Source organism: Thalassophryne amazonica, chromosome 1 (genome assembly GCF_902500255.1).
Source record: "Thalassophryne amazonica chromosome 1, fThaAma1.1, whole genome shotgun sequence".
Classification (NCBI taxonomy): Eukaryota; Metazoa; Chordata; class Actinopteri; order Batrachoidiformes; family Batrachoididae; genus Thalassophryne; species Thalassophryne amazonica.
Genome location: NC_047103.1, coordinates 35457761 through 35483564, shown reverse-complemented (window position 1 = coordinate 35483564; position 25804 = coordinate 35457761). Strand labels below are relative to the sequence as shown.

General features: G+C 40.7%; 1 protein-coding gene across 1 annotated transcript in view; it reads left to right on the top strand.

The window, feature by feature from the left end:
* The window catches only part of LOC117508122 (disco-interacting protein 2 homolog C-like), a 241868-nt gene that overhangs the window by 152564 nt on the left and 63500 nt on the right, over positions 1-25804 (top strand). Inside the window, exon 21 of the mRNA XM_034167783.1 lies at positions 25491-25699. Coding sequence (XP_034023674.1) covers positions 25491-25699 — 209 coding nt within the window. The remainder of the gene's footprint in view (positions 1-25490; positions 25700-25804) is intronic.

Genomic DNA, 25804 nt, shown 5'->3' with positions numbered 1-25804 from the left:
ACTATGCCAGTAGTGACACCTATGTTGTTTGTCACATTAAAAGTCACATTACCTTCTCCTATCCAGACCAGACATTATGGCTTTTTGCACACGCTTCAACATATTTGTGGTGTGATGTGAAATGTTGCATCCTATCAGGTAGTCCCATGTGATGTGGGATTTAAGCCTTTTCCTTGCTGTTGTTAGTCCTTCCAGTCACCATTTTTGCTTTTTAGTATGTTACAGTTTTTGCTTCTTGTTGTTGAATACCATGAGGCATCTCTTTTCACAGGAAATAGGAAGCAGTTCTTGGTCAACACCAGCAGCATAATTGTCCGGCACTTTAGTCTCTGTATCCAAATTGGGGAAGGGAGGTCTTTTTTGAATCTCTGGTGTGTGCTCTCTAGTACAATGATTCTACTCCTTAAACATAAAGTCATTGTAGAGCAGTCATGTCGAGTGATCAACTGAAAGACTGCCCTGTGCAACTCCTGCAAAGTTTTGTTTTGCACCTTCAAGTTCAGTTACTAAGGCACAATCAGTGACGGGTCACACAAACAGATCTAAGGGGACTATGAGTTTGAATTGGAACCTTAATTATCATAGTGGTTGTAAAATAAATTGTCGTATTCACAATTTAACATATGAATATTATGAGATGACATTATTAATTTGATTATCTGTCATCGTTCTTTTCTTACTCTTTGATGTTCCTCTAGCTCTGATCAAACACCAAATGCTAAATCTTCCAGATCTGAAAGATTCACATGTTGAGTTGGAGTTCTCTGTGTCATCACAAACAGTGGCCGATACTTTGAACAAAAGAGCTTTTGTTTTTAAAGCCAACACAAAATGATTATCTCACAGCAAGTACAGACAACTAAAATAAAACAAAATAGAATCTGTGCATGCGGTGTGTCCTCATGCACAATGTGTGCATGTATCAGGATGTGTATACCTCTTGGGCTATAGAAAATGAATGTGTAGTAAAACCGTTTGGCTTGTGATTCCTCATCACAAGTTGCACATCTTTAAATTGTTGACTGAAGGTAGACTGGCCTGAATTTTCTGTCCTCCTTCTTTACAGGATAGCCGTGTTCTCAGTGACGGTGCTGAGGGACGAGAGGATCGTGGTGGTGGCTGAGCAGAGGCCTGACTCCACAGAAGAGGACAGCTTCCAGTGGATGAGCCGTGTCCTGCAGGTAGCTCATCTCTGAGACATTCTACTGCTGTCGATCAGAGATGATCATGGGGATAGTGATGATGAAGCTAAGACAGGCTAAAACCTAACACTTCTTGTCAGCTTGAATCACACATTGAGTCTGTAGCACAAGACGTTGTTACATGTGCAGAACAGGACAGCAGGTCATGAGTGGACAGAACAATAAAAAAAGAAAAGAAGAACAATATTTTTTCATAAAGAGTAAGCACAGCTAAATTAATGAACAACACCGAGGGAGTGTATGTTCTTTAGGATTGAAAATTTTCATACAAAGTGCAAATAGCAGATAAGGTATTCTCAGGAAGCAGATAATCCTATGGTTTTTCTGCTTTTTCTGTCTTCACCTTCCTCTAGGCCATAGACAGCATCCATGGGGTTGGCGTGTTTGTCTGGCCCTGGTCCCAGCCAACACCCTGCCGAAGACTCCACTGGGCGGCATTCACCTTTCAGAAATCAAACAGCTGTATCTGGAGGGGGGGCTGCACCCCTGCAATGTCCTCATGTGCCCTCACACGTGTGTCACCAATCTGCCCAAACCGCGGCAGAAACAGCCAGGTGGAAAAACGGGAAGTGTGTTATTTGTCTACATTTTTGTGAGTTTATTTATGTCCTGGGGCTGTGTGTGCTACAGAGATTGGACCCGCCTCTGTGATGGTTGGAAATCTGGTATCAGGGAAAAGGATTGCTCAGGCCAGTGGGAGAGATTTGGGACAAACTGATGATAATGACCAGGTAGTACACACACCAGAACAGCAATAATGTGAAATAGACCCGTGGTCCCTCATTTATCAACCGTTTGTATTCACAGATTATGTGTGACCCATGCCTACATGCATTTCTTCGCAAAGTGTGGAATTTATCAGCTGCAGATATACTCAGAGTGTATGTGGTAAATATATGCACAGCTCTGACCATGCATACACATAGCATCTTGTGGTTAAAACATGGAAACTGCTAGTAGAATGCATTGCTGTCGTCACAGCATGCAACTGCATCTACATAAGTTCATAGATCATATTCATCAATTACATGAACAGATGTTGACCACTTTGGTAATTCAGATATTTCCTAACAAAAGATTTACTACCACTATCTGCTTTCTTGAGTTTATTTACATTTAAGTATAATGTTTACAACATATTATTTTGTGATTGCAAATACTTTATACCCTCAATATTAATTTAGTGGAGAAGAGTTCAGAGAGAATTTTTTTTTTTGTATGTTCTCTAATGAAGGTTTTCATTGGTCACAGTTAAAAGCTTAATGTCTAACTCAGATATTTGCAACTTGACTTTGACTTGTATCTCTGGGATACACCGAGTGATTACTGATGGGTTTGTTTCTCTTCTACATGCCGTCTGTCGTGCTTAAATCCCTTCCCCCATTCTAGATCTGTGGTGCAGGATTTTCCATAAAGTTTCTCAGCTGGAGAAACGGTGCTGCAGCTGCTCAGCCAGTGCCTCTATTACATCAACAGGAGCTTCACTGTGTGTACATGTAATTTTTATTTGCTTGTAGATCTGAAAGAAAAGGTGCACGGTGTTCAGTGGAACGCAGGGTGAACAGTGACTCACTTTGTCATTGCAGTGCTTCCTTTAGTTTTTGCACGTATTGTTGATGGCGACGTGAACATGAAGGAGAAGTTCTGTTCTTCCATCCCTGTCTTGTCCAATAGGATGCTGGCAGCCAGCAGATTGGATTCCTATTGGGTAGCTGTGGTGTTACTGTGGCGCTCACCAGCGATGCCTGCCATAAGGGTCTGCCCAAGAGCGCAACAGGAGAAATCCCGCAGTTCAAAGGTGAGCGTGACAATCATCAATCACTGCACATTTGTGCGGGCTTGATGCTTTTAGCGTGGGGAGGACCAGACTAGAGAACTCCACTGACTCCATTTACATTCAAAATATAATACTGGCAGGTTTAATGTGAAACATCTGATTACAAATGATTCCGTTTGGGGACAATTTTGTTGAATTTCTTTGGCGTGAACATTGGTGTGAAATAGGCTGAAACTGATGATTGTTTTCCTTATCACTAATTCTGCTTTCTGATCAATCATGTAGACATTTAATGTCAGAAAAATACTTTTAAAAAGTCACCTTTGTTTTTCCTAAAGCAAAGGGAAACGTCAACTTATTATTTTATCTCACCACTGAGAAAGAAAAACAGTTTAAAAGATAATCAGTTCAGGATGATAACTGTGCAAAGGTTGCAGGCACATTTAGTGTGCCCACAGTAGATGCTGCTACACAAGTCGATATTCTTTGTAACGGCGCATTCATCATTTAAATACACTGAAATCGAATGTATACGAGTAGCAAATTAACCATATGAATTTGAGTTATAACTGTATTTGGGAATATTCACTTTAATTTTCTCTCTTGCTCTTTATCTCTTTATCTCTCTCACATATTACTCATTCCTGTAGAATATTGAAATGAGTTATGAAAAAAATCTTCCTAGGGGAGCAAAAGCAGGGTGAAACAGTATAGTTTCTTATTATCTCGCACACGATTGGAACAAAGTTGCTGAAAATGTGAGACTGCACAAACTTGTGATGAACATCACACTAATGATTTCAGCACCTGTGGTTATATTTTGTATCAAGGTCATGTTATGCCAGGTTGAGACAAAGTGCTTTGCTGACAATGGAAAGTGAAAAGTGCCAGCTGGTTAACTCACCCCACCCCCACCCCCACCCCATCCGGTTTGACTATTCATGTTGTTTATTAACCTGAACTTCTCACTTCAGATTTTTTCGGTTCTTATCTTGAAACCCCTCCTCTCTGTCTCTGTCTTTACTCACGCCTTTGCATGCTGCAGGTTGGCCCAAATTGCTGTGGTTTGTAACAGAGTCGAAGCACCTGTCCAAGCCTCCCAGAGACTGGTTTCCTCACATCAAAGATGCAAACAATGACACTGCTTACATCGAGGTCAGCTAACAGTCAGACAGACATCACAAAGTACTGAAGGGGAACAAACTGTGTACTCTTGTTCTTCATTTTTGGTTCCTTTAAACCATATTTACAAAATTGTTATGCACAGTTGGAGGATTGCAGGAGGCATGTAGTATAACATTTATCAAGTGTAACATGCACAAAATCTTAATTTTAAACAACAAAGGAGATATTTTAAAACTCAACAAATTTCACATTTGAGCTACTCTATTATTCATTTTCATTCATTGTGCTTTCATTTGCTTTGATGAATGGATATTGTTGTATCTGTTCAACTGAACAAGTAGCACCCATTTCAAAAGTTCAAAACGTGCATACAGGCTTGTGAGTTGTGCTTGAATGCAAAATCTGTTTTTTAACTTTATGACAGGCAACAGAAAACAGGATGGTCTGGTTTTTATTATCCATCTGTCATCTTTTTCGGGGTTCCAGCCTGAATGGACTGGAAACAGCAGTTGCAAAGCACTGCAACTTCCAGTTTGACAATCTTGTGAAGTTCTTACGCAAAATGCATGATTGTTGAAATTGGGTGTGGCCTATTGGCTTTTTGATTGGAGAAGTGGATGTGGCTCACACGCTCAACTTATCAAGCCAAAATTTTTTGAGAAGATACAGACCAGCTCAAGGTAGAGCCTTATCAAATCTGACATTTTTTTTTTTGCCTACAGCTGGCACTATAATAAAGGAAAATGTGTTTTTCACCAAAACTCCAGCACTGTACATTGTAAAATCAACAATCATAGACAGATTCTTTGGAGTGTGACAAATCTTTTGTTATAGGCCACACCCATTTCTGTTTTTCCATTTACACAGTATTGCAAAATATGTAAAGCCTTAAAAATCTGTCACCCCAGTCCGTCACTTTGATCAATACCACTTTTTGCAAGTGCTACCTAGAGACGAATTAAAGCTTAAGTTATTAAAAGGCGCATGATAGCTCAAAAGATGCCAACTTTATAAAGGAGAGCATACTGCACGGAGCAGTCAAAACCGAAAGTGTTACATATCTTTGCATCACTACCTCATATAAACATGAAACTTGCCACAAGGACACAGAAGAACAAGCATAGGCTGTGTAACAAATTTGTTAAAAATATGTCAAAAGACGGCACTATAAAGCAAAAAGAATAATCAAAAAAATGTGCACGGAATTGCACAAAATTTGCATGGTATGATCGGAGATGCTGTCTGAATTGAACACTACAATCTGATGATGATTGCTTAAAGTGGGCATGCCTCATTATGCAAATGACACTCAAATACTTCCTCCACCCTCAAATTAAAAAAAAATCACCAAAAATCACCTGTTTGTCCTACAGAGCTGCAACATTTGCAGTATATCCAGTGAATAAAGACCAGACCTTCCTACACTAATACTTATGGTCTATTGTGCAGTCCGTCATTCTATATTTTTCAGAATATGAAAAATCTTATTAAAATTAGTATATTTCATATATTATATCACATACCACCAAGTTGACAAAAACATTCTCTTTCGTGTAGAAATGAAGTGTGTAATTTATTTTTACATTTGGTTCAACTTTACTATTTTTGTTTTCAAACTAAGACTTATGATATGAAAGGGGGTATGGCCCACACCATACAACTTAGTATTCTCACATTTTTATTGATAATAAAGGTCTGTTCATGTTACTCATATACCAATAATTGCATTTATTCGCCTGCAGGTGGCACTATAATAAAATGCATTTTGGCTTTCAACTCTCACATTGTGCATCAGCCAAGAATTAAACAGTCAGTCAAAATGAATCTGTTCCCCCATTCTGTTAGGTGCAGTGAATCTTCAACAATGGAAGATGCCCATTTCTACCTTTGCATTTTTGTGCAAAATTGCATCAAATATAAAACCAAAGCAAAGACTTAAAAAGTGTCCAACCTGTGCTTTGGTGATGAGTGTAATCTGCACCACAGCCTACATATACATTCAACGGACACTCATGTTTTTATGTTATTAAGATGATTAAGTCCAATAAACATGAAACATGGTCCAGTGACACAGAAAAAAATAACAGAAAGCTGCCTGACAAATTTTGTAGTAGTTGGTGTCACAAGTGGGGAAGGGAAATAATAATCTGAAATTAGATGCATATAAAAGCCTGAAATTCATATCTTAACAACTTATCCATCAAAGACCAGCATGTTCAAGAAGAATTTTCCATAATTGTCAGTATGAGTAGTCTTAAATTACTCAGACTGAGCACTGCAGATGCAATATTTTCTCTGAAAAGTGCTCATGTAAGTGTAAGAAGGGCAGATGTTGCATTGTTTGTTTTTTGACTTAAAAAAAGCATAGGACAACATGCCAAGAGAAAATATGTTGTATGAGTATGAGGAAATCTGGTGTGCCAGAGAAGTGCATAATGAGGGAGGTTGTAGGATTGTGCAAGGATGGTCACCTGACTGAGTCTGGGTGCTTGAGTTCCTTGCTCTAATCAAAAATTCCTGAGGAAGTATTTTTTAACACAGTCCCAGGTGGCTTGCTCGGTAATGGGTCAGTTTAAACTTTATTCAGAAGAACCACCTTTAAGTGACTGATATTGTGATTGTCACATTTTAAAAAATATCAACGCAGTCCATTGCCCACTCACCTCTGACCTTTTATGTGTACCACAAGAGAATGTTTCTAACAGTGTTGTTTGCTATTTGGTAGAACACTTGGTTGAACAGATATGATGGTAAGTTAATTTTGAATATTGATAAATATAGACTGACAGACTGCATTACGCATAGTAGTTACCTGGATGCACAACACTTCGGACACATGACATGAGCAAAGGCTGTGATTCAGTGTACATACGGAAAAGTATGGAACTCAGTTAAATTAAGTCCTCTTAACGTAAAGTTGGCATTGCCCACGTGGCTCTGCGGGTCAGGCCCCACACTTACAGCTGCATTGCTATGAGTCACATGGTCCTCGTGGGGGCTCGGGAGGCTGTCCCACGTACTGTGCTGGACACAGTGTACAGTGGTCCCTCGTTTATCGTGGGAGTTGCGTTCTAAAATAACCCGCAATAGGCGAAATCCGCGAAGTAGTCAGCGTTATTTTTTACAATTATGGACGTTTTAAAGGCTGTAAAACCCCTCACTACACCTTTATACACTTTTCTCAAACAGGCATTAACATTTTCCTCACTTTCCTCTCCTGTGTAAGCACTCTCAAAGTTCAAACCTTAGTAGAAAAAATAAGACCAACCTGTTTTCAGGCCCAAACATTTGTTTGAGAAATAAAAATACAACGTTTTCCTATAAATAATTATGATGGCTTTTAGAACTAACGAATTTCATTTTAACGATCATCCTACGAGGTTGGACGCATAAGAAATTATTAATAGTGACTGACCAGTATTTCACAGTTCCTCTATCGCGCCTCTTCGTCCTGGCGCCGCTCTGCTATCGTGTCTTTTTCCACTGAGTGACACCTCGGTGCAGGTGTCTTTTTCCGAGTAAAGAACACAGTTATGAGTAGTTGTTGGTGCTTTTTTTTCTTCTGGGCCAGAAAATTCTTATAAACAGACACGCAAAACGGCCTGCTTGATGAGGACGCAGAACACAATGCACTGTAAAAAAAAAAAAAAAAGCATGCAAAATTGGACTAAAAAAATCCGCGAAACTGCAAGGGCTGCGAAAGGTGAACCGCGTTATAGCGAGGGACCACTGTATACCTGCTGCGGTCTAGTTTTTTTTTTTTTTTTTCACAGTATAAAACCTGTAAGGACGGCAGTGTGCTGGGAGTCACAGTGACAAGGATCGCTCTGCTTACACACTGCCAAGCTCTCACCCAGTCCTGCAGCTACACAGAGGGTATGCACATGCACACGCACAACATACACTACCAGTCAAAAGGTTGACTGTAGTGCATCTGAAAGTCGGTATATAACACTTTTCTCTCTTTCTCTGCCTGCAGCTGAGACCATTGTCAACGTTTTAGACTTTAAGAAGGACGTGGGGCTCTGGCATGGTATCCTGACGGTAAGACCCACTTGCTCGAAGTTAGAGGTCCAGCTTTTGGTTTTTAAATCTCTCCCGTAAACACGAACAATGTTAAGCAGCTTGTCAATATTTTAAAGTCCTTTTTTGCATAGTCGTATTTCTGTTTTATGTTTAGAATTTTTAAGTGTTTTTTGAATTGCAAACACATTTAAGGTACAAGGAGAGTTTCATACTGAATGTCTTCAGGATATGATAAAATCTTATGTTTTGCCAATAATTTGATTCAGTCTGATTCGTTACCTCTGCCACTCTGACTGAGATTACTGTCATGAAGGTCATGTGCTCTTGAGGCTCATCTTGCTTTAATTACTTTTGGGACTTCAAAAAGTGCAGTTTTCACATTTAGGAGTTTTTGCTAAAAAAGTGAACAGGCAAAAGTGGGTCCAGAGTTCATTTCCAACTTCAGATGGATGCATCATTTTCCCTCCTCTTAAAACAGATTCTGAATAATTTGATTTTGGAAATAAAATATATGCATGAAATCTTTAGATTACACCTGTTGTGTGCGTATGTGTGTACTGTGCAGAGTGTAATGAACATGATGCACGTGATCAGCGTGCCCTACTCGTTGATGAAGGTCAACCCCGCTGTCATGGATCCAGAAAGTCTGCCAGTACAAAGGTCAGACACATCCTGTCAGTCACTTTGCACAGACAATTCATTCCATGTGCCTGTCTGTGAAATAGATTAAATGATCATTTTCTGTGTGTGTGTGTGTGTGTGTGTGTGGTGTGTGTGTGTGTGGTGTGTGTGTGTGTGTGTGTGTGTGTGTGTGTGTGTGTGTGTGTGTGTGTGTGTGTGTGCTGTACTCCCTCTACAGCCAAGGTATCATGTGTGAAGTCCAGAGACATGCACTGGGCTTTAGTGGCCCACAAAGACCAGAAGGACATCAACCTGAGCTCCCTGCATATGCTGCTGGTGGCTGATGGATCAAATCCCTGTAAGATCACACGCGGAGCCTACAGCTCAACTTGTTCTTTACGGGGAGTTTATTTGAGATAGAAAATGTCAGCAAAATGAATAAATTATCTTGGGAAGGCAAGGGAAATGTCAAGAAAATGGGTCACTTTACAAGAATAGAGCAGAATGTGTCCAACTGAGCCATTTACTAAAATAAATGGTTTTAGCAGAACTGGAGTGAAAATCAGATGAAAATACAGCTCTGTGAAACCAGGAGGTAAGATAGTTTTCTTTTGTAGAAGGACTTTACTTAGTTACCACATAAAACATGCCCATTTTGATCTTGGTGGAATCAATGGATATACTGATTGTTGCACTTGTGAGTGATTGTTGGACTGTCTAGGTTTCCGATTGTCCTTGATAAAGACTAAAATCAAGGCTATCAATGACTTGCTGGACTTGGCCATCAGAAGGATATCTTTATGCAGTGAAACTGTCAAACTGGTAGAGACATTCAGTTATAGTGCTATTCATGTCTCTGGTCTGGGGAGGACTTAAGGAGTCATAACGTCCCTGGGCAGAGGGATTTGGCAATGTTTATACTTTTGCAGGGATAAAAAGGTCCAACTCTTAAGGGTACTGATTCATGTTGTCCCACTGTTGCCTGCTTGGGTGGTTGGCATCCAGACACAAGGCGGTTCGGTTTTGCAGTGGATGTGATGACAAGTGGCATAAGCACATGCTCTCTTAGCACTTTTTCTGCTATTACAAGTCACATGACATAAAGAAAGAGTCACATGACATTCTAAATTACATGGTGTGGTACATATTGATGCCAGTGAAATGGCAAAAATGTCATGGGACTAAACTTTCCATTACCATGACCGTTGGAATTGCAGTTCTTGGAAGAGCCTCACTAGAATAACTGTTATTACAAAAGGACAAAACTCAGCAGTCACATTCCATCACTCAATGGAAATGCTGTGATTTTCTTTGTTGACATTCTAAAAATGTCACTTTACTTTTATATAAATCTGTAATATAAACCCAGCTAATATGTACAATCTATAACTTTTATTGAATTTTTTAAATTGAATTTATTAGACACCCATGCAACAAAATTTCACTCATATACAACACAAAACTCAAAGTAGTCAAGGAAAAAAGACAGTAAGAAAAAAAATAAACAATGTACATGATGCCTAAAGGCATAGGCAGAAGCAAAGCTTATCAACGCCTACACCCCTCCATGAAGTCAAATCAACCAGGCATATGTGCCAGTTCATAAACGTTCATTTCTAAACAAAATCTGAGCAACAGCAGCTCATAATTACAATTAAAAAGAAACAAATAGTTTCCCAACAGCTCCCAACACAAGTTGGTTACCATCTACATATTTCAGTAGAAAAAGGTTCAAGTATAACAACGTTCATACAACACAACTCAACCACTTTCCTCTAATCCATATTTTGAGAATACCATTTCTTTGTATAAATATTTGAAGCAGTTGATATCCGGACATCGCTTCAGTTTCTCAGGTAGATTATTCCATTTTTTAGGACCACAAATGGAGACACAGAAGCATTTCCTGGTTGTCCTAGTGCCAGCAATTTTAAAATGATACAAACCCCTTAAATTATACAATCCTTCTCTTTGCATAAAATATTCTTGAATTCTAACTGGTAATTGCTTATTTTTCACTTTATACATCAGTTGAGCAGTCTTGAATGAAATCATATCATAAAGTTCCAATAGCTTGATTTAATGAACATTGGATTGGTATAGTCCTGATACCCTGCATTGTGAATTATTCTTAATGCTCTTTTTTGAAGGATAAATAATGGTTGCACTGTAGTTTTATAGTTATTGCTCCAGACTTCAGCACAGTACGTCAAGTAAGGTGTAATCATGCACAGTACAGAGTGTGTAGTGATTTGCCATCAAAAATGTGCTTTGTCTTATTTAATACTGCAATACTTTTGGATGTTTTCTTTTGAATATGTTGAATATGAGCTTTCCAGTTAATTCTGTCGTCAATAATCACACCTAACAACTTATTCTCTTTGACACATGCTAGTTTACCCCAAGTATATTTAACTGTATATATGTACATCCTTTTTGTAATTTCCAAATAACATCATTTTAGTTTTAGACCAATTTAGTGACAGTTTGTTAATATCAAACCAACTCCTCAACTTTATCATTTCAGTTCTTAAATCAAATAATAATTGTTGCAAATTCTCTCCTGAACAAAAAAGTTTGTGTCATCAGCAAAGAGAACTGCTTTAAACACATCCGAAACTTTACATAAATCCTTGATATATAAATAAATCATTTTGGTCCCAACACAGAGCCCTGGGGAACCCCGCAAACGATGTCCAGATACGTAGAACAGCAGTGCCCAAATTCAACAAACTACTTCCGGTTTTGTAAATAGCTTTTAATACAATTCAGAGCCACTCCTCTAATCCCATAGAGTTCCATCTTTTGAAATAATATGTTGTGATCAACTGTGTCGAAAGCCTTTCTTAGATGAATAAATAACCCAATTACTAATTCCCTTTGGTTCACAGTAATATAGTAAATATTTAGAATAGTAAATTTAGTAAATATAAATGTAAAATATTAGAGAGAAACTGTTAAGGTGAGCCCAAAAACTGACTCCAGAAACAACTCTAGAAACACGTTAGACTTACACACACATGCGCAAACGCACATGAAACATGAAAAGAGGCAGTACTCACTTAGGAAACCCTTCACACAAAAATCAAGAAGACCCAAGATCACCTTTGATGAGAACTATTATCAGTGACATTTTCCAAAATGGACTTGCTACACCACAGTGTTGCAAATATAATTAAATCATTACAAATTGACAAAACTGATAAAACGCATAGTGTGGTGGAATAGTACTTGGATCTCCACAGTGTAATAAATGTATTATCAAAGTAATGGTTGATTTGATTATCGACAATGTAATTTCGTGTCTTACTGTAACCTGTCACACAGGAAGCCTACTGTATATGCTTACCCAACTTTTAGAAAACTTGTTCAAATGTTTTCATTTCCAGGCTGGGAACAGAACAGGTGATCTAACACGTTGTCACTATTTTCTGTCAGGGTCCATCTCATCTTGTGATGCCTTCCTCAACGTTTTTCAGACAAAAGGGCTGAGAGGTGAGGTCATCTGTCCCTGTGCCAGCTCACCTGAGGCCCTCACAGTGGCCATCAGAAGGTATACACACACTACAACATCTCGATGGACTTCATTCATATTGTAAACTGTAATTTTCTAGGGGTCAGAAATGTCATTTAAAATGTTTGTAGGGAAGAATAAAGATCGCACATCCCATGACTATTGTGTGCAGCTGGTTGGTCTCTGCATCACTGCTTCTTTTAGCCTTCATGCTCTTGTCAATGGTAGAGGTCAGAGAAGAGAGGCCAGATTGGTTCTAGCAGATACACGCAACAAAAATATAAACGCAACACTTTTGGTTTTGCTCCCATTTTGTATGGGATGAACTCAAAAATCTAAAACTTTTTCCACATACACAATATCACCATTTCCCTCAAATATTGTTCACAAACCAGTCTAAATCTGTGATAGTGAGCACTTCTCCATTGCTGAGATAATCCATCCCACCTCACAGGTGTGCCATATCAAGATGCTGATTAGACACCATGATTAGTGCACAGGTGTGCCTTAGACTGTCCACAATAAAAGGCCACTCTGAAAGGTGCAGTTTTGTTTTATTGGGGGGGGGGGGATACCAGTCAGTATCTGGTGTGACCACCATTTGCCTCATGCAGTGCAACACATCGCCTTCGCATAGAGTTGATCAGGTTGTCAGTTGTTGCCTGTGGAATGTTGGTCCACTCCTCTTCAGTGGCTGTGCGAAGTTGCTGGATATTGGCAGGACCTGGTACACGCTGTCATATATGCCGGTCCAGAGCATCCCAAACATGCTCAATGGGTGACATGTCCGGTGAGTATGCCGGCCATGCAAGAACTGGGACATTTTCAGCTTCCAAGAATTGTGTACAGATCCTTGCAACATGGGGCCGTGCATTATCCTGCTGCAACATGAGGTGATGTTCTTGGATGTATGGCACAACAATGGGCCTCAGGATCTCGTCACGGTATCTCTGTGCATTCAAAATGCCATCAATAAAATGCACCTGTGTTCTTCGTCCATAACAGACGCCTGCCCATACCATAACCCCACTGCCACCATGGGCCACTCGATCCACAACATTGACATCAGAAAACTGCTCACCCACACGACGCCACACACGCTGTCTGCCATCTGCCCTGGACAGTGTGAACCAGGATTCATCCGTGAAGAGAACACCTCTCCAACGTGCCAAACGCCAGCGAATGTGAGCATTTGCCCACTCAAGTCGGTTACGATGACGAACTGGAGTCAGGTCGAGACCCCGATGAGGACGACGAGCATGCAGATGAGCTTCCCTGAGACGGTTTCTGACAGTTTGTGCAGAAATTCTTTGGTTATGCAAACTGATTGTTTCTGCAGCTGTCCGAGTGGCTGGTCTCAGACGATCTTGGAGGTGAACATGCTGGATATGGAGGTCCTGGGCTGGTGTGGTTACACGTGGTCTGCGGTTGTGAGGCTGGTTGGATGTACTGCCAAATTCTCTGAAATGCGTTTGGAGACGGCTTATGGTAGAGAAATGAACATTCAATACACGAGCAACAGCTCTGGTTGACATTCCTGCTGTCAGCATGCCAATTGCACACTCCCTCAAATCTTGCGACATCTGTGGCATTGTGCTGTGTGATAAAACTGCACCTTTCAGAGTGGCCTTTTATTGTGGACAGTCTAAGGCACACCTGTGCACTAATCATGCTGTCTAATCAGCATCTTGGTATGGCACACCTGTGAGGTGGGATGGATTATCTCAGCAAAGGAGAAGTGCTCACTATCACAGATAGACTGGTTTGTGAACAATAATTGAGGGAAATGGTGATATTGTGTATGTGAAAAAAGTTTTAGATCTTTGAGTTCATCTCATACAAATGGGAGCAAAACCAAAAGTGTTGCGTTTATATTTTTGTTGAGTATAGAAAGGTAACAGTAAACTTAAACAACCACTCATTTAAACCAAGATATGCAGAAGAATGTGTGAATGCAGAACATGTCGAACCTTGTAGCAGATGGGCTGCAGGAGCTGGGTCCCACTTCATGTCAGCAAAGAAGAGGAAAGTGAGGCCGTAGTGGTTATGAGCTCACCCAAATTGGCCAGTAGAAGACTGGAAAAAGGTTCTCTGGTCTCTAGAGTCTCGATTTCCATTGCGCCATTCAGATGGTTGGGCCAGAATTTGGTGAAACAATATGAAATCATGAGTCTGTCCTGCCTTATATCAACAGTTCAGGCAGCTGGTGGTGTAATGGTGTGCCAACTGCATGATATCATAATATTGTGGACCAGAATCGTTCACTGCTGTTTCCAACACCTCGTTGACTCCATACCACAAAGAACGAGGGCAGTTCTGAAGTCAGTAGCACCAGATATGGTCTTGTATTTAACTTAGAAGATACTGCATCATTTTGCGCTGGTCTAAACTGAGCTGTTTGACCAACGTCAGCATTACAATCACAGGTTCCTTGCTTGCTCCAGTTAATAAACTGCTCTAATTAATAAAGACAGTTGTGCTCAGATAATCCAGAGCGAGGAAACACCAGACTTGACTAATCAAAATTTGCTCTTGTAGGTATACATTGAAAACATTCAGGGCAGGTGATCTCCAGGAGCAGGGTTGGTGACCCCTGGTCTGCATGAACCCATATATGTTACAATGAATGCATGCACAGTATGTACAAGACTCTGCGCTAATGTACAGGAGATTCCCTGGTGTGTGTGTGTGTGTGTGTGTGTGTTTAGGCCGGTGGAGGACAGCAGCCAGCCTCCAGGTCGAGGTGTTCTGTCCATGCAGGGCCTGAGCTACGGAGTGGTCCGGGTCGACACTGAAGAACGCCTCTCAGTGCTCACTGTGCAGGATGTGGGCACTGTCACACCAGGAGGTAGGCCGATCAGTGTCTGTGCTTAATTTATCAATTTTCACTGCGCACTGTAGCTGTAAAGTGCTCACATCACTGGTGAACTATGAGTACACATGATTAACTTATGGACTTGATCAGTGTTGAATCACTTGTAGATAGCTTAATTGCAAACTTGTAACTTTTATCAACGTTTGCATTTAGTGTTGCATGCTTCAGTGTTAAGATGTGAAGTGGTAGTGATCACTGTATCACTATCCTGAGAAGCATATTTGTCTCTGCTGAGTATTTTGGGAGTTTTCAAATGTGGAATTTTGCAAAGAAGCAGTTTCTTCAGAGCTTGCTGCTGTTGTCTGTGCGCAAAGAACGGCAAAGTATCCATCGTGTCACGTGTGTATCAGCACCAGCACTGCTGGGGTTTTCTCCTTAAAGCTGAATTTCTATTTTGAGGTATTTTGGGATTTGTCCTTTTATTTAGGGCCAAAATGAATGTAATAGGTGTAGTATTAATTTAGAAAGCAAATACCATCATTACACAGAGCTATCAGGTTTGACAGGCAAGACGGGCTGGACACAAATGCAGGACGCAGGTACACAGCTCAGTGGAGTTAAGGCGTTTACTCGGTAAACAGGCTGGAGTCGATACACAGATAGGCAGTCCAAAAAGAGCAACAGTAACAAAAACATCAGGCTTAGGCGTGGTCGAGGTACACAGGCAGGTAGTCAAAAAACACGATGAGGCAAACGAAGCAAGGCAAGGAAATACAAGAAACAGAGCTGGAAAGAGGCACAAGACGCTACAATCTGGCGAGGGAGTAAGGCACAATGGGGAGCTTAAATACACCCAGGTGATGAGGTGCAGATAGAGAACAGGTGTGCGTGGTATACACCAGAAGGAGGGCGTGGCCAGACAGAGGGAAACACCCACCACCAAGAGCCACCAGAGACAGACAGGAAAGACAGACCCAAACAGAAAAATCCCCAGCAAGAGAATAACTGAAAAACACAAAGCCAAGAAATAAAAGCTGGCAAAACCCAAATCCTGACAAGAGGATCCAAATGTAGGATAGTGTGTATTTTTCTCACTAAACATAAAAAAACTCCAAATTATACAGTAAGTAACTTACTGTTCCTTTGCCTCCGCATCATTCCATGGTGCTGCTCACCACTTGAGTCATTATAGCTCCATTACCACTGAGGGGCAGAAGAACTCTTGACATTCAGTTTGGTCCCCAGTGAAAAGATGAACTCCTAAACAATTAAAACAAGTGTTTTCAACCCTGCTCCTGGAGATGGAAAACACCTGCCCTGCTCCACTTACAGGTAATTAATTCTGTCAACCAGTCAAGAGCTGGAAAACACCTACTTAAAAAAATAGGTGTGACAGGGCAGGTGATCTATAGGAACAAGGTTGGAGACACCAGATCTAAAAATAGAGCCCAGGTTGAAAAATGTCAAAGTTACCATTTAAGACTCAGGTTTGATTGTTTCATTTTCAGCAGAGAGAGTGTGATTAATTTCCCTTCTCTCATTGGACTAGTTCAAGTTGAAGGTTTTGTTTCTGGCGCTGCGAAGTTTCCCAGAGGACACTGATTTTGATAACTGGCAGCAGATACCCTCAGATCACATTTACCGATAAAAGCTTTAAAGTAGCTTAATGATGTTTTGAACATGCGTTTTCTCAAAAAGTCACCTTGAGATTTTAATACTTCTCAACTTTTTTAAAAGTGTTGAAAGTGCATAAATTCCAGCCAGTCAGGTCTGGTTTTTTTTCCATTTGTAGAAAAGGAAACCAGGTTCATATTCTGGCATCTTAAAAATGCTAAATTAATTGCATTTATGTTTTGACATAATTTGTTTTATATAGTAAATATATTCACTCATCAGAACATGATTTGAGTTGAAGTTTACCTGCTGGCGTAAAGCAGTACAGAACAGAAATTTAATTGTTTTTATTATTGACAGTAATTACTCACAGTTTATATATATATATGTGTCGGGCATCTTTTCCGGATGCCCCCTGGACGCCTCGCTGGAGAGGTGTTCTGGGCGCGTCCCATTGGGAGGAGGCCCCGGGGAAGACCTAGGACACGCTGGAGGGACTACATCTCGGAGGAGCTGGGGGAGGTGTGTGTGGATCGGGAGGTCTGGGCTGCTTTGCTTGAGCTGCTGCCCCCGCGACCCGACTCCGGATAAAGCGGAAGAAAATGGATGGATGGAGATATATATATATACGAGGGCTGTCAATAAAGTAACGGTCCTTTTTATTTTTTTCAAAAACTATATGGATTTCATTCATATGTTTTTACGTCAGACATGCTTGAACCCTCGTGCGTATGCGTGAGTTTTTCCACGCCTGTCGGTGACGTCATTTGCCTGTGAGCACTCCTTGTGGGAGGAGTCGTCCAGCCCCTCGTCGGAATTCCTTTGTCTGAGAAGTTGCTGAGAGACTGGCGCGTTGTTTGATCAAAATGTTTTCTAAACCTGTGAGACACATCGAAGTGGACACGGTTCGAAAAATTAAGCTGGTTTTCAGTGAAAATTTTAACGGCTGATGAGAGGTTTTGAGGTGATTCTGTCGCTTTAAGGACTTCCCACGGTGCGAGACGTCGCTCAGCGCTCTCAGCCACCGTCATCAGCCTGTTCAAGCTGAAAACCTCCACATTTCAGGCTCTATTGATCCAGGACGTCGTGAGAGAACAGAGAAGTTTCAGAAGAAGTCGGTTTCAGCATTTTATCCGGATATTCCACTGTTAAAGGAGATTTTTTTAATGAAAGACGTGCGGACGGGTCCGCGCGTCACGCGACGCTCCGCCACAGGAAAAACACCTCTGTTGAAAGCCTTAAGGACAAGTTGGAACATGTCCTGCTGTTAAACAATTTCTCATATACTCACTCCACTGAAAGCCATCAAAAGCCGCCTGGATTTTACAAATGGTTATCAACACGGAGGTGTTTTTCCTGTGCCGCCGCACCGCGTCGGCTGCGTCCCGACGCGCGGACCCGTCCGCACGTCTTTCATTAAAAAAATCTCCTTTAACAGTGGAATATCCGGATAAAATGCTGAAACCGACTTCTTCTGAAACTTCTCTGTTCTCTCACGACGTCCTGGATCAATAGAGCCTGAAATGTGGAGGTTTTCAGCTTGAACAGGCTGACGACGGCGGCTGAGAGCGCTGAGCGATGTCTCGCACCATGGGAAGTCCGTAAAGCGACAGAATCACCTCAAAATCTCTCATCAGCCGTTAAAATTTTCACTGAAAACCAGCTTAATTTTCGAACCGTGTCCACTTCGATGTGTCTCACAGGTTTAGAAAAAATTTTGATCAAACAACGCGCCAGTCTCTCAGCAACTTCTCAGACAAAGGAATTCCGACGAGGGGCTGGACGACTCCTCCCACAAGGAGTGCTCACAGGCGAATGACGTCACCGACAGGCGTGGAAAAACTCACGCATGCGCACGAGGGTTCAAGCATGTCTGACGTAAAAACATATGAATGAAATCCATATAGTTTTTGAAAAAAATAAAAAGGACCGTTGCTTTATTGACAGACCTCGTATATATATATATATATATATATATATATATATATATATATATATATATATATATATATATATATATATATATATATATATATATATATATATATATATATATATATAATTACAACCATCAAGTGTGTGACCACTTATGCCTTCTGTGGCTCTTGAGAGTTAAACTCTTGGGCTTCATTGATGTCGGGCAACGAATGACAAAAAATCCTTTAAGTCCATTAAAGTGTAAAATTACTTTAAAGGTATATAAATATGTGAAATCTACTTTTCATCAATGTCTAATTTTAGGGGCGCGCTCTTCATGATTAAGTGCGTTAAGTGCTTTCTGATTTACATTTTCAAGTGCTTTAACTACCTGTAATAAAAAGGACATGTGAGTTACCACTGTGAATGAAATTCATTCTGATCAGTTTGATTCTGATGGTAAACAGTCGCAAAGTGATCAAGGTAATAAAGACCATAGAAGCTTTTAGTATGTAATTCATCATCAATTCAGCTACTGATAAAGGATACATGTGACTTTGTGTTGACTGGCATTCTCTTTAAATCAGTGTCACTGTAATAATACCACTTTGTTATGATTAATGTGTTAGTGTACAGGAGATAATTGTATTTACACAGTGACATGGATGGCATTTTCTCAGGGCCCCTTCACACATAGTGCTAATTTGGTCGAAGTGAATCGTATACAAAATGTGTAAAATGGTAGTTGCCTCCAACGCCTCATACACCTGTTGCTTCAACTATTTATGCACACCAGCGGCTGAAAGACAGAGTGAGAGCCCATCGAACCTTCTCGCGGCAGATGTCGGGCAAATTACAGCTAACACACACGAACATCTATCACCACTTGTTTGGCACTTAGAAAATGTGTGGCCATTCGCACTCATCACGAAAACAGTCAGCAGACGATCACTGTCGAGCTGGATGTGAAATTTGTCTAAGTGCCCCCACGACTGTGGAGTTGCAAAAAGCGACACACATTTGGTGCATGTGTCTCGCGTGTGTGTTGTGCTCCCCCTCCCAGCACCCCCCAACACATCTGGCGTGCCGGGGGGGCACACTTGCATAAAATGCTTATATGTATGTACAGATCTGATCACATGGGGGCTGGACAGCGAGGTCTGATCGCACACAGCACAGGAAGGGGCCTGTCAGCTGATCACAGCACACTGCTGGATGGCAGCTCAGTGCACACATTAAAAACACAGAGACCACCGCCAGGACAGTTATGGGTGATTCTTAGACTACTGGCACTTATTATGTCCTTTGATCATATTGTATGAAAAACAGAAAAAAGGGGAAATTTCACTCTTTTATAGTTATCTTTACAATGAAAGTGTGTTAAGAAATTTGTTCTAGTAGTCTATGATGACTTTTCACCTTTTTTCAGCATCATTATATGCAAATATTGCTGTTTTGTGCTTGTCCCACACCCAGACTTTTGATCTTCAATGATAAAAATGAATGGTAAAGAAACGTTTTTTCTAATGTTATAAAATATCAGTAAAATAATCAAAACATAATTGGGGTATTCAATGTCATACAACTGTTGTGATTTTTTTAAGCAAAATATAATTGTCCCACACTATTGCCGTAATTTCCACCACAACACTGTAATATCCCTTTAAACAGTTTGTATGAAAGATTGTTTGGGTAGTTTCTATGGAGATAAACAGTAACATCAGAGCACATGTATATAGCACCAAATCATAACAAACTGTTGCCCCAAGGCGCTTTATATTGTAAGGCAATGGTGTGGTGGAAATTACATTTACAAGGCCAATAGTGCCCGTAGTTAAAGAATCACCCATATATAAATAATTATGACAATACCTACATAGACAATTACATCACAAGTAGCGAAAATGAAAATGTTGGTCTGGGAGCTGAACGGACAGGGGTGCGTGTCTGCTCACAGCCATGGCTGTAAAGATCTCTGCCCCTGGACGTCCCAGCTTGAGAACACATTCTGTGTTTGGAAGGACATGAACTTAGGACATTCCTTCATGAGGCACATGTCTCTGCCTGCTGTCCTCACATGGAAATATATAAAACATCTTGCGCTTTTGTGCTGGGTTGCAGCGGCCGCACACAGCGCACCTTATCCATGTCTTTGTTGATTTCATGCATTTTTTCCGCACTGATTACAGGCCAGCGATGGTAGCACAGTGGTAATGTTTCCGTCTGGTAATCAGAGCTTATGGGTTTGAATCCTGTAAGTGACTTTTTTTAACCAGGGTTATTTAACTGCGGGGTTCTGTATTGCGTCCCAGTTTATGTATTATGTATATCAACCCATTGATATTCACCAATTTTACAGCTGGTTTTTATTTCATAGTTCTCCACATCAGCAGTATGATGTGGTGCAGCTGCTCGCACTGTGTTCCTGCTCGAAAGACACCGTCGCGTGCACAAACCATTGCACCGGAATCATGCACTCCTGCCCATCGGCTCGATATTCATGTGGTTCGCCGTGAGTCACCCTGAGTTGTAGTTATTCGTACTATGTGTGACGGGGCCCTCAATACAGCATCCAGTTAACAACAACAAAATCAAAATCATCCAATAGGACTAATACTGTAGAACCTGTGACATGTACTGTTTAACCAAACTAGTGCTGTCACTTGATTAAAAAAAAATCTAACAAGCTGTGTCAGTCCATAAATTCTGCATAAATGAGGAGAATATCTGTAAAAACACTCATGAAACTGTGGGACATTGGAAATGCTGAACATTAAATATCAAACATGAAAGTGTAAAAGATAGATAAAAGTGATTTGGGACAATATGACCCCTTTAATAATTATGTTATTGGATCCAAGAGCATTTCATTTTTAAATCTGTCCATTAAATATTCAAATCTGGATTAAAAACACCATGAATTAAGCATTTTTAGACTGTTTTAAACCTGTAAGAGCTCAGTGTGGCTGTTGATTAACAGTCATTAAAGCCTAATCAGTGTTTCACTGCAAAATGCAAGTTCACGCCCAAATGCCGACATTTAAAATATAAAAATGGTAGTTATTAAAGCAAGTTACTTTGGTATGAAAAGTATTTCACAGCTATTTCACCTCCACATTTTGCTGAACAGGAGGAAACATTAGCTAATCCGTGCACGGTAGATGCCCTGATTGTGTTAGTTTTCCTTTCTCAAGCTTTTCTGTATAAATGATGTTAGATTTAAGATGCAAGTGCAATGCGGTTATTTCATTCTGCATGTATAAGATGTTACAGGGGAGGTGATGGTCTACTGGTTAAGGCTTGAGACCAGGGGATCCTCAGTTCAAATCCCAGTGTGACCACAAAATCGCTAAGGGCCCTTGGGCAAGGTCCTTAATCCCCTAGATGCTCCCAGTGTGTAGTGGGCATCTTGCATGGCAGCAGCCTCACATCGGGGTGATTGTGAGGCATTGATGTGTAAAGCGCATTGAGCGTCTGATGCAGATGGAAAAGTGCTATATAAATGCAGTCCATTTATAGTCACATGTAAATTGAAATTGCACGTAATGTTTGGCAGTTATAATAAAAAGGCAGAATCTGCATGCAACAACATGTAAACTCTGGGGATCAAAACACACCATCACTTCAAATCCATTGAGTTTTCCTGTTTTCAACATCCATTTTCTGTTATTTGTAGTCTTTCTCCACCTGGTGTTCACCACAGGAACTACATCTTCTGTGATGGGAGTCAAAAGCAGGGGGGTTGAGTCGTCTATGTCACATTTTGCTTCATACAGTAGATTCTCAGCAGAAACAGCACCTACTTTTGTCTTGGTGTGCACGGCTCAGGTCGACTGGCCAGCAGGAGTGGATATTTTAGTTCAAACTGGGGCACAGTCCTGAAAGTGAAATTTAAAACCACAGAAATCTCTGCAGGAAACTGAAATCATTGAACTGGAAGTTAATCTGTACATCATTTAAGGCCCTTTAGTTGATTGCTCTCTGTTGAAGGTCATTAATACCGCAAGCAAAAAACACAGTATAATTCAATTTTGTTCTGTTACTGGCAGCTGACATTCTTAATCCTGTTACATGTGCATTCTGGTTTGGGGTCAGTGCATTAGCAATTATAACTACAACCTGCTTTAGCTGAAACTGGGATTTTGTAAAATATTATTTATATACCTGACTTACTCTCATAATAGAAAGGAAAAGGAAAAATAACAGGAAAGAAAAAATATATGTCACCATTTTTGTTGCAAAGGGAAAGGTCAAAGCAAAAGGAGGAATCTCATTTTAAAAAGCATGAAACTTGTTTCTCTCTGACTCTCGACCACCCAGGTCTGGTGTGCATGGTGAGACCAGAAGGTGTTCCTCAGCTCTGTCAGACGGATGAGATTGGCGAGCTCTGTGTTTGCTCCATCGCCACTGGCACCTCTTACTACGGCCTCACCGGCATGACCAAGAACACATTTGAGGTGTGTGAGAGAGAGAGAGAGAGAGAGAGAGAGAGAGAGAGAGAGATTATCTGCTGACTGTGGTTGTAGCTTCAAATGCAAAGGGTGATTTCTGGTAGACTCAGTGGACTGTCCCATCACAACACAGGTCACGTCAAGGTCGAAGGTCAAGGTTGAATCAGTGGCCATTATCTACTGTTTATGGCAAGAATTTCAAAACTCAGAGTGATATTAGTGAAACGTGGTGGATGATCTGGTAAGGACCCCCCCCCCCCCAGGTGTTTCAGGCACATCCAGCTGGGAAGAGACCCTGGGGAAGACCCAGGACTAGGTGGAGAGATTATATTTCCACACCGGTCTGGGAACGCCTCGGTATCCCCAGTCAGAGGTGGTTAATATGGCCAGGGAAAAAGAGGTTTGGGGTCCCTTGCTGGAGCTGTTGCCCTCGCAACCCGGTTCCGGATAAGCGGTTGAGGATGAATGATGAGTGAATGGCTGGATAATTTCAGTGAACCGTCCTGTCACCACATGGATCATCTCAAAGTCATAGGACAAAGGTCAAACCAGGTTATTCTCTACTATTTGTAGCAACATCTTCAAAACCCAAAGAGCAATTTAAACCAAACTTGGTTTAAATTGCTCTGCACAGGTGATATCAGTGTGTAAGGTCCAGGTTCAATCATATGTCATTGTCTAAAATACACAAATGACCATAACTCAAAGTAGATGAGATATTGAAACACGGCTTTCTGCGTAGACGTTGGCTCTCATGGAGCTAACAAATGAATCAGACGTCTAATATCAAGCCTGTCATTTGATGATGTCAAGTTGAAAAATAGCCTGTTGGTGGTTATACACTGGGTGCCTTGTTATTTCAGCCTAGGTAAACATAGTTTTTTGTAGTTTGTCCTCGACATATACAGGAAACTTTGCTAATTGAAAGGACATCTTACCTTTGCTAAGGCTGAACAATCTTTGTATTGTGATTATTCAAATTACTGGCTGTTTTTTCCCAATGTTTTACAGAATTCTGGTAGTCCATGAGCCAGTCATGAATTTTGACCTAATCTGTACCACTTAAGGGAAAAAAAAAACGACACTTAGAATCCAGTGTGTCATGGCCTACACAAAAATGTATGATAGCCATCCCAGGGTGGTAGCTGTAGCCAGGTAGGGGTCAATGAAGAATTACACAGAGATCAAACTTTAAAAATGCTCCAATCATGTTTAAAACAATATCACATTATTTGTCTGATCATAACAATTCCAAAAAGGTATAGTTTGGACTATCTATGATGGAATGTTCTGGAGTTATGGGGTAAACACAGCAAAAATGGTGACAAAGGACAATTTCAGTTTGTACAGGTGTCAAAGGTTAAAGATGCTCCAATTTCAGCAAAAAATTAAGTAAAAGGATCAATAAATGGAATAGTTTTGAGTGTGTTGAATGCTTTGTTTCCAAAGTAAAGGTCAAACAAGGTCGAGATCCAATGAATTCTGTGACATGCGACATATGTTACCCTGTAACATGATAGCTAAGCATGACAGATGGTGCAAACTATTCCTTTTTAGAACCCTATTAACCCAAACAATAATTTGCATACAAGCAGAAGTAAGTGACCTGCTAATGTCACGTATCTCAGCACTTCGCCGAGCAACAGTAGAGAAGCTGTTAACATCTGCTTTAGCATCATTTCTGTTACAGAAGGTTGCTAATGTGTTGCTGCAGTTTAACACCACATTGGAACGTCAGTACTTCATTCCCCAAGGCCATGCATGTCTTTGAAGGGAGTTTTTTCTTGTCTGTGTCTGTCAGTGAGGAAGAACTCTGGTTGATGATTTAACCAGTCGGTGTACTTTAAATACTGCAACATTTACTTACTACAGCTAAAAGTTCCATGAGTGCCTGTTTCTTTTTCCTGAGAGAAGACGCTGGATCAAGCATTTCTTGGGGCCTTCTCAGTGCTTTTTCTGCCAGAAAAAAAAACACTATATGGACACGGTATCTAATATGTTTGACAGGTTTCATCAATGTCACTGTATTAGTTTTTGAAACCTTGATCCAAAATATTGAGACACATGACAGTTCTTGCTGTGTAAAAGTAGAGGACAGAGAACACGTAACCCACAACTCGTTCCAGATCCGCACCAAAATATGATAGTGTTTTGGTATGAATCTGAAATGTTATAAATGTTTCTTTGTCTGTAAGTCAATTTTTTTTTGTAGTTGCTTAAGAAGTCTGAAAGTGACGAGACATTCTCACCAATGATCAACAACATGGGGGCGTGTCTACTGGAGTTCGTCAGACACATACGGATGTCGCCCCATTAAAATAAGAAAACAGTGCTGAGTTAAAAATACAGCAACATTTTATCGCTGTCACCCTGCTTTAGTGCTGTTGGTTACCATGGATACCACTTCTAATGGCTTGTGTAATTCCAGGTTTACCCAGTGAGTTCCAGCGGGGTGCTGATCAGTGAGTACGCTTTCGTGAGGACCGGCCTGCTGGGCTTTATTGGCCCCGGCGGCCTGGTCTTCATAACTGGCAAGATGGACGGCCTGATCATGGTCAGTGGGCGGAGACACAATGCTGATGACATCGTTGCCACAGCACTGGCAGTGGAGCCCATGAAATTTGTCTACAGGGGCAGGCGAGTGTGCATTACTTGGTTTGCCTGACTTTGCATGTTTGAATGTCGACATGTTTGAAATGTTGCATACATGTAGACCAGATCAAAACAATAAAGCTTTTTTCA